Source organism: Tenrec ecaudatus, chromosome 10 (genome assembly GCF_050624435.1).
Source record: "Tenrec ecaudatus isolate mTenEca1 chromosome 10, mTenEca1.hap1, whole genome shotgun sequence".
In the NCBI taxonomy this organism is placed as follows: Eukaryota; Metazoa; Chordata; class Mammalia; order Afrosoricida; family Tenrecidae; genus Tenrec; species Tenrec ecaudatus.
Genome location: NC_134539.1, coordinates 153550655 through 153559655, shown reverse-complemented (window position 1 = coordinate 153559655; position 9001 = coordinate 153550655). Strand labels below are relative to the sequence as shown.

At 61.2% G+C, this 9001-nt stretch overlaps 1 protein-coding gene across 2 annotated transcripts in view; it reads right to left on the bottom strand.

Moving 5' to 3' along the window:
* Positions 1–1399: 1399 nt before the first annotated feature.
* The window catches only part of SAP30BP (SAP30 binding protein), a 33350-nt gene continuing 25748 nt past the window's right edge, over positions 1400–9001 (bottom strand). Inside the window, exons 5-11 of one of the 2 annotated variants that reach the window (XM_075562222.1) lie at positions 8835–8923; positions 6956–7047; positions 6639–6699; positions 6316–6367; positions 5878–5936; positions 4817–4901; positions 1400–4735 (exon numbers count right to left, since the gene is read on the bottom strand). In XM_075562222.1, coding sequence (XP_075418337.1) covers positions 4554–4735; positions 4817–4901; positions 5878–5936; positions 6316–6367; positions 6639–6699; positions 6956–7047; positions 8835–8923 — 620 coding nt within the window. In that variant the 3' untranslated portion in view covers positions 1400–4553. Of the gene's footprint in view, positions 4736–4816; positions 4902–5145; positions 5248–5877; positions 5937–6315; positions 6368–6638; positions 6700–6955; positions 7048–8834; positions 8924–9001 lie in introns of those variants that run through there. The other variant, XM_075562223.1, reaches the window with a different exon arrangement.

Below are 9001 nucleotides of genomic sequence, written 5' to 3'. Positions count from 1 at the left end.
GGGCCACATGATCAATTTCCCCGCTCCTGCCTCCCTGGAAAGGACATGTGGTTCACACAGCCCAGTGAGGACAAACGGTTTCTCACGCTTGCTTTATTTAGAGGCCTCTCTTTATTGTGCATTTGTTTCTGCATATTAATTTTTATTTGCCGGGGTGGCCAAGGGGCCCTGGCGGTGTAGTGGGTTACGTGCTGGGATACCAGCCACAAGATCAACCGTTCGAAACCACCAGCCACTCTGAGGGAGGCTCCCGTGAAGGGTTCCGACCCTCCAGGGTGGCTGTGAGTGTGAACGGACTAGCTGGCCCTGAGGTTTCTTCGTCAACTGGGGATAAACGATGCTCTTCCCCAAATGCAGGGACCCCTGCCTTTCCAACTCCAATCACGGGGAGGAGATGTCCTCCTTTCACCTCCCAAATATTACAGGAGCCCTGCTATAGCAGGTGAGCGTTGGGGTGTGGACTATGAGGCCAGCAGTCCCACACCGCCAGGCACCCCCAGGAGAGAGAGCTCTCTACTCCCGTACAGAGTGAATGGCAGTGTTTGCTTTGTTTTTTTTCTCAGCTATTCCTATGGATGGATGGATTTTTAGATGTTCGCTGGCTTAAGATCAATGCTGTTTCCTGTTCACATTAAACCAAGTCGGGGCAGCCGAGGATCCATGCTAGCCGCCACAGCTTCCAAGAACCAAGGGCTCAGTTCTGCCCATGCCCCTGGTCCGGGATCAGCCCCCTTCTCCCAAAGCACATATCCGGTGGAGTGGGGAATGGTATTGGGGCTCTACCCGGGAACTGTACATGCTCATTGCCACTGGGGTGTCGGGGGAACAAACGGGATGTTTTTGTTCTTGTTTTTCAAGCCCGAGTTGATCCTGAGATTACGGCCCTTAGTCATCCTCGAACTCAGCCCCAGGGCTGGACCTCTAGCCAGACAAGGGACACCAACACCAGACCCACCGCCTTCCGCTGGCTTCTGACTCACAGGGACTGGGGGGGGGGGGGGGAGGCAGATCTTTGCTGCTCCTCCGTGGAAGGCTGGTGAGCTTGAACTGCTGACCTCAAGGAGAACCGTCCAACCCGGCGCCCGCACTAGCAGGGCTCCCTGGGCAAGCAGCAGACCCGTGTCTAGGGAAGGCAGGCACACCTGAGATGTCAGCCATCGGAGATGGAGAGGGCAGCGCTGGCCGGGGAGAAGGTTGACAAGGCAAGGGCAGGGGGGAGGAAGTGGGGGTCAGAGCTGGCACCTCTCGGAGATTTCAATCAGGAGTAACAGGAAACAAAACGCATGGTATGTTCCACTGGGAAAGCGATCTGCTCTGGAAGCCTCCGTGTGATTGCGATGGAGGAGGAAATAAACCACCACCACCCCAAACCATGGGTTTATTTTCATCATTCAGAATTCACACCAGGGGTTGGTCTGTGCTTCCGTTATTCGTCTGTCTTTCCTCTGTGATCTTTACTCCAGTCCTTCCTGGCCCTGCAGGAGAGCACACTGTGTGCTGCCCCACCCGGTCGTCCCCGAATCGCTCTGTATCCATCCGGCCCGGAGAGCCGCTGCCTTCTCTCCTGCTGCTCAACAGCCCCGAAACACACAGAATCTAGCACACAAAATCTCACACATCTGCGAGAGCAACCCTGCTGCTGTCCTGCGGGGAGCCTACAACGGGCCGTTTGGAACCTGACACCATATGCCTGTGGGATGGGGTGGGCAGGGGCCGGCCTCCATCCTGCCTCCCCAGTCACTGGCTTGGATACTCAGTGCACGCACGCCAGGGCCTAGGGGCAGGAAGTGCTTGTGCCAGCCACCCCTTGCCTTACAGAGTAGAACTGCCCCACGGGGGGCTTCCGGGCTCCACCTACTGAACCAGATCACCAGGGCTCAAGGACGCCAACCTCCAGGCTAGTGTGACTGCTGGGCAGCCCCTCATGGCGACCCTGTGCCGCCCTCGCAATGTTGCTTTGTCTGAGCTCGACGCTGCAGCCCGTCTGGCTGCAGGCCTTCTTTCTCACCGGCCCTCTTATCCTTTTCCAGGGATGGGGTCTCTTGCTGGCCTCCCTGATTCTACGGCGCACACGGCTGCCCTTCTCCAGAGGCAGGCTTGCTTGTTCTCTGGCAGTCCTGTAGGACTCTCCCCCAGCTTCGTCCTTGTCCTTCAAATGCATCCTCCTGAGACGGCCTTCCTCACGCGGGCTGGCAGTCAAGAGCAACCCAGCCCTTGCGGTGGCGTGGTGACACGTTGGCTGGGACCCGCAGGGCCGGCAGTTCAAAAGCACCGGCAGCTCCTCAGGAACACTGGGGTGTCCACTCCTGTAAACACTGGTCTCGGAAACCCCAGGGTGCTCGCTCTGAGTCAGCATCGACTCCATGGCAGGGGGTGAAGAGCAGGCAGTCTGGGCCACCTGGGGGCTTTCAGGTGGGTCATCAGTCTGCCCTTCTGAGGTGGTGACCCATCAGCTGTAGAGAGCAGGGGCTCGCCAGGTGGGCCACGGTAGAAGCTGGACAGGTCTGATGTCCAGTTACCTAAGCTCTGGAGGAGGGGCAGGTGTGCTGTGTGAAATCCGAGGGCCTGGTTCCAGTCTGGCTGGGACAGACAAATAACTCCGCATCCTGAATGCCTGGGAAACCTTGTCTCCACAGCAAAGGTCTCAGCCGTTCTCCGTGAGACTTAGTCACCGCTGTCAGGTTGGTCTGACTTATGGTGACCCCTGAGTTTCAGAGTGGACTTCCTCCCAAAGGCTCTCTATGGTCATGGCTTTGGGATGGTCGGCAGCCCTTTCTTCGGCGGAACCTCGGCATGGACGGCAACAGCTGACCTGTAGCTGGGTCTTTATCTCCTTTTAAAAATGTCCACTTGTGGCCCCTGAGTCCCTTCCTCCCTCCCGTGTTGGAGTGGAAACGGGGGGTGCTCCGTTTTTCTCAGCATCGTCCCACAGAAGCAGCCGGCTCATAGCGTCTGTGAACCGTCAGTCCCAGCGGAAAAGTCCCAAACCCACTGCCGGGAAGGTGATTCCCTCGGAGAGCGTGGAAAGCTGAGGACACTGCTGAGTCCCCAAGGTTGCACATCTTTGATGGACACTGCCAGCCTCGTCTGTTTCTTGCCGAGCAGCCGGGGGATGGGTCCAAAAGGTGGGGCTTGTAGTTAGTGGGGTGCTGCCTAACCCACTGGGCCACCAGGGTGCTCTCAAGCCCTTTTGAGGGAAGTGTCAAGTTCAGAGGAACAGAGGATCGGGACCCAACTCAGGCTCCGGTCAGCTCCCAGCCCTACTGGCAGCTCTGCAGGGAGCAGTGTGGTGGCCGGTCCCGGGTCCCGCGGAGGCATCCAGAACTCAGCACAGGGGCCCAGCCGGGGTCCAAAGGAAGGGGAAGACCCCGTGGAGAGGGGGACCGCTGTCCCTGGCAACTGCTCCCCTAGATTTATCATCTCACGTCCCTCGTCTCCGTGGTAGGAAATGCCAAGGGCTGGGCTGGCCGGCGATGGTGAGCCCTGTGAAGAGTACTAGTCTGTCAAGCCGTCACAGGAGCTCCCGGGTCCCACAGCCCACCCACCTCCCGCAGCTGCCCCACGACTGGATGGGCGTGCACGTGCGTGAAGGCCACACCCCTTTGAGCGTGGAGCTGGGAGGCTGACAAGATACGACACTGTCACTTGCCCCGCACCGCCGCGTGCCAGGGCCGGGGCTAGCAAAGACCCAGCTGAGGCTGAGGGCAGGCTGAGAATGGATCCCTAGGGTGTCCTGTGCGGGGATGAGGAGCATGTATCACTGAGCTTCACTTCAGTTACCTCAGGCCTGACTTGTCCAGAGAATCCCCCTGCTCCTCGCAGCCCCACTTCCACCTCGGACACGCGGCCCTTCCTCCGATGGGATGGGAAGGAGATAAACGAGCCCCCTGGGGACTCGGCAGGCGGCTGGGAGGGAAGCCAGCTTTGGCCCCGGTTGGCAGCTGGCAGCTGAGCAGGCTGCCTGGGCTGCTGTGGGGCAGAGATAACGGGGAGGAAGGGTGGGGTGGCAGGGGCTGGCTCCCAGAGGGGTTTGCACATAAACAATGAGCTGCGGCCTGGCCAGCGGAGGTGATTCATGTCCCCATTGCTCCGAGCCAGCTGGCTGCACATTGGCACCGAGGGCTGGGCGACCTGGCTCCTCATCTTTCTGTAGACCAGCTGACCTCACACACTGGTATATTTTGAGACCCCAGGGGCAGGCTGGTACATAGATGGTTCTTATCCTACTGCTCAGGGTGGCCCACCAGGGGCCTGGGAATGACAGGGCGGCTTCTTGGGGCTCCCTCAATGCTGAGCAGCACCTCAGATGTCAGTCTCCCCATTTCTAGTCCGAGGGAACCAGTCCAACCCACACAGTGCACAGCGTGTGCACACGGAGGTTAGCACGTTTAATCGGGAGAAGCCCGCACAGGTGCACAGTCTGTAGGCAGATGGACGGCCAGGCCTGCCTGGGCTCTTCTGGGAGGTGGCTCTGCCACACAGTGGGGTCCCCGCCACCCCACCCCCACCCCTGGTGGCAAGTCTGTTAAGTCCAGTAGGGGTCCCTCCGCTGGTCACTGCTTGGCCTTCTTCACAATGGTGCCCACCGCGGAGATGACCGTGGTCTTGGAGCCGCTGGCGCTGGTGGTTACTGTGACGACGGCGGGCAGGGTGGCAGTGGTGGTCAGGATGGTGGGCTGGGCGATCGTCGTCACGGGGATGGCCGAGTCCCATTTGCTCTTCCTCTTCTGGGCATCTGGACAGAAAGCCGGGGAGCAGTCAGGACCCGGTGGGGGCCAGACCCCTGCCCCACTCAGCAGCCTGGGGGCGCGGTTACCTGCGACGGCCGTGCTGGCAGTGCTGGTGGTGGTGGCTGTGGCGCTGGTGGTGGTGCCCTTCTTGGTGCCCGTCACAAACTCAATCTGGAAGGGGAGGGGCCAGAGTGAGGCCCGGCCGGGGAGGGGGGGTGGGCCGAGACAAAGAAGGCATTCATCTCCTCTGCGGTGACCGTCTTGGGGGAGGGAGAGGTGTCTCAGAAGGGCCCGGAGGGGCTCTGCACTAACTCAAAAAACTTCCTGGACCGAGCTTGGCCCCTCCCGGCCTCACCTGCACACGCCCGGCTCCCGTCCCGCCCCCCACCCCCCTCACATGCCCAGCACCGTTGGGCCAGGCCCCTCCTTCTCACACCCAGGAGGAGGCGGTGCCCGCCCGCACAGGGGAAGGACAGCTCCGGTCCCCAGGCGCTGCAGACACGTCCCTGCAATAAGCCTGGGGTGTGGAGGGGGGGGGAGAGAGAGAAGGGAGATTCAATCAAGGATTCAGAATGAGGGACCAGGTCACCCCCAGCACCAGCTCCCCCACAGCTGCACAGAGGAGGCCACGGGCCAAAGAGAGGGGGCGGGGGGAGCTGGTGGCCCGAGGGCCTGGCATTCTTTCTCTCAGGGACCGGAGCTCCTGGTGCCCAGAGGATTACTCCTGCCCTCACAGCGGAGTCCATGGCCCCTGAAGGACCAGCCATCCTTGCTTGGGGAGAAGTGGTGCTTTGACTCTACAGCGAGGGGTGCCTGACGCACAGTGGTGGGGTGCAGAGAGGACTGGGGCAGCTCTGGGGGCCATGGGGCATACAGACCAGGGCAGCCCCGAGGGCGACAACGGCAGTGGTGAAGGGACAGAGGGATGGGAGGTGGGTGGCAACGCAGCAAACCAGGACCCAAGATGCCACACGGAAGCCCCAGGGAGGTGTCTGCTGGCCGAGGCAGGAGGCGGCGGGGCAGCAGCTGGCCCCTGAGTCCATAGGCATCGCCTTGGGGGCAGGGCCAGGGGCCTTCTGGAATTCCCCGGGCTTGGCCAACAGGAAGCCTGGCCCGTCCGTCCAGGTGTCTGCCCACCCGCACTCACTTTTGTCCGCTCCTTCTTGGCCTTTTCCAGTTTGTCCATTTCTACCTTCTGGGCTTTGGCTGCGAGGACAAGACAAGCTGTGATCAGAGCAGCTCCCCGTCAGGGCAGGTCCTCAGACCACCCAGACTCGCTTGGGTTCAGGGTGGGCTCTGGTCTGTGTGCTCCCAGTCACCAAGAGAAGCTGGAATTACAGCTTCTTAGGGAAAGTGCTGGCGAGTGGCTCAGCTGCAAACAGCCATAGCCCCTCCCCAGGCCAACCAGTGGCTGGAGAACACCCGTGACTGTCCGCCCCGCATCCGCTAGGCTGGGCTCAGCTGCCTAGCTCCTGACACCAGCTTCAGCAGGGTGTCTAGGCATGGCCCCTCACCCTGCATTCCGTACCCCCCTCACTGCACTATCAAGAGAGCGTGGCCTGTGCCGACGGTGGGAGGTGGTTACCTAGTGCCTCATAGTAGGAGTCCTCAGACCAGCCGTGGGGGTCAAACATGTCCTAGAAAACAGAAGGTTGAAAGCCAGGGTCCGAGCATCCACCCAGAGTCCCTTCCTTCCCCCTGAGGTTCCCACCCAAGGGTTTGCCTCAGGCTGCCTGGAGAGCCAGAGCCAGGGCCACGGGCAGACCCCTATGTATCAGGGCCTGGAACCAGCTCTGTCGCTGGAATCATTGGATTGTTCCAGAACACCAGGGCCTCAGGCAGAGGTGGGGTGTGGGCTCCCCAGCCAGCAGTGCTGCTTCCCGAACCCCCAGGTCACACAGGACACACCTTTGGGTAGTTGGTGCCAAGTTCATCGATTGCACAAAACTGGATCAGCTTCTCGTAGATGCTGGAAGTGAGCGCAGGAAGGCTGTGAGCAGGCACCAGGCCCTCGCCCCTCAGGGCCCCATGCCCACCACGTTCCCAGAACCACCCTTTGGACACTTCTCGAGGGGAAGGGAGGTCCCTGGCTTGAGGGCTGGGGGATAGCCCCTTTGGCCTCAGGTTGGATCCTAGCTGGGCCTCTCATCAGCCCCTTGGGGCGCCCTAGTCCCTGGTCCAACATCAAAGATGCAAGTGGCCCTGTGGGCTCCTGGGAAATGCACCTGGGGTTCCGAAACTCCTTCTTCCTCTGGATGACGTAGTTCATGTCCATGCCCTCCTTGACCTTGCGTTCATACAGTTTCTGGATCTTGTCCTGAGAAGACCAGCACACGGTGCTTACCACGGAGCTCCCCGTCTACCCCCGCGTGCTGCTGAGCCGGTCTCCAGCCTGAGCTATGGCGGCCAGCCAGGTGAGGGTCCGCCGCTGCCTGCTTCTCCTGACTCTCTACTGACTGGCCAGCTCTGTGAGAGACACAGACGCAGGAGGAGCACAAGCTGAGTGTGCGGAAGGGCGGCGAAGGGGCCAGGGACTTGTATTTACCGTCCATGAAAAGCAGGGCAGCAAACACGGAGCAGACAGACGGCAGACGCAGCCCAATCAGGTTGTGTGCAGGCATGCACAGGGCATGCAGCAGGAAGAGCCACGTCAAGGTCCTCTCAGACCACGGTGCGGGTGGGGGGGGAACTGCATCCTGGAGGCGCAGGCGCACAGCGCCCTGCAGGGCTGGGAGGCCTTTACCCCTCACCGTCACCCCCACGACCCTGCCAGGCCCTGGGGATAGGCAACAGGAAACCACTTGACAGAGGGCCAGGGGTACGTACTGCTCCGATGCCACAGGTGCCCGAGGCTCTTGGAGATGGTGTCCTGGGCGGACGCACCAGAGCTGTTCAGGGCCATCCCAGAGGCTCTGGAAACCTCAGGCCTATGACAGCCAGGGCAGGATCCCCTGGATGGTGGGCACTGGTCTGGCTGCAGCCTCCCCCCAGGGGCAGCTACTAACATGGACTCTCCAGAAGAAAAGGCCTGGTAAGAGGCAGCAGGCGGGGCTGACAACTCCACCTCGGCTTCCAGAAACCCCAGGAGCCACTGCGTCAAACCCGGGCCCCAGAGAGGTTTAAAACATGTTCCCCAGGGACAAGAGCAGTGCTCCTCCCCGTCTTAGAGGACAGGAGCCTGGGCCAACTGAGGCGAGCCAGGTGTGCTGACCGGCCAGCATCTCCCAGGTGGCCAAGGAGGAAAATGACTGCTCAGCACCGTATCCCAACTGGGGAGGGGTCTAAAGAGCAGGAGGGTTGCTCTTGGCTTGGCAGACTGCTGGGCAGCTCCTTACACGCTGCAGCATGTTGCCTGGCATGGGGGGAGGAGTGACGACACCCCAAGGGATGTCAGGGGGCCGCCGACTCAGCACAGGGAGGAGCCCTCTGGGGAAGGAAGGGAGCCCACACTGCCTAGCCCCCTCCTACGCCCTGACCTGGGCCCAGCCTGCTGCATTCCTCAGCCCCAGGGCGGTGAGTCACCATCCGCAGGGCGATGCCATGGGCACCCAGGAAGTGCAGGGGATTAGACTGGGCCCCTGCCGTGGCTCTGTTGTTAGTCACAAGGTCCCTGACAGGGAGAAGGCCCTCCAGCGAGGCTCTGAGCCTCGGACCTGAGTCTGGAAAGAAGAGGGCAATCCAACTGTGCCCAAGCCCTGTCCCCACCCTCTGCCAGGGAAGAATGCAGTTAGTGTTCTCTCATTGGGGTTTCCCGGAGGCGGCCTGTCAGGCAAGAAGCGAGGCCCCGGCCCTGCAGAAAGGAGCACAAAGCATGCTCTCCACGCACCCGAGGGCGTGCGTCTCTGCGTTCCTACAATCTGCTCCTGCACCTCCCGAGAGCTCATCAGCTCCCGTGAGGGTCCCATCCACCTGTCCGGGCTGCCCAGGAGAGGTGGACGGTCATTCTCTTCAGCCCCCAGGGTCCCAGTGAGAACAGCCCTCGGTGCTATGGTGACTGAGGACTCCTGCGGTCGGGACTTGGGGGGGCGGCCAGGAGCCGCGGACCCGTTCCCCATCATGCTGGGGAAGTCAGGCCTGGCCGTGGCTGCTGGGCCCTGGACCTACCTGTAAGTGGTTTGAACACCTGCCAGGGGGCTCTGGAGGGATCTTGATCTCATCAGGCGACATGTTCCGGACTCTTTCAGAAAACGAGGCTGTTAGAGAAGGGAGAGCAGCAGTCTGTAGAAGAGGGTTAGGTTTGGGACAAGGCTTCTCGGAGAGGCCGCTATTGA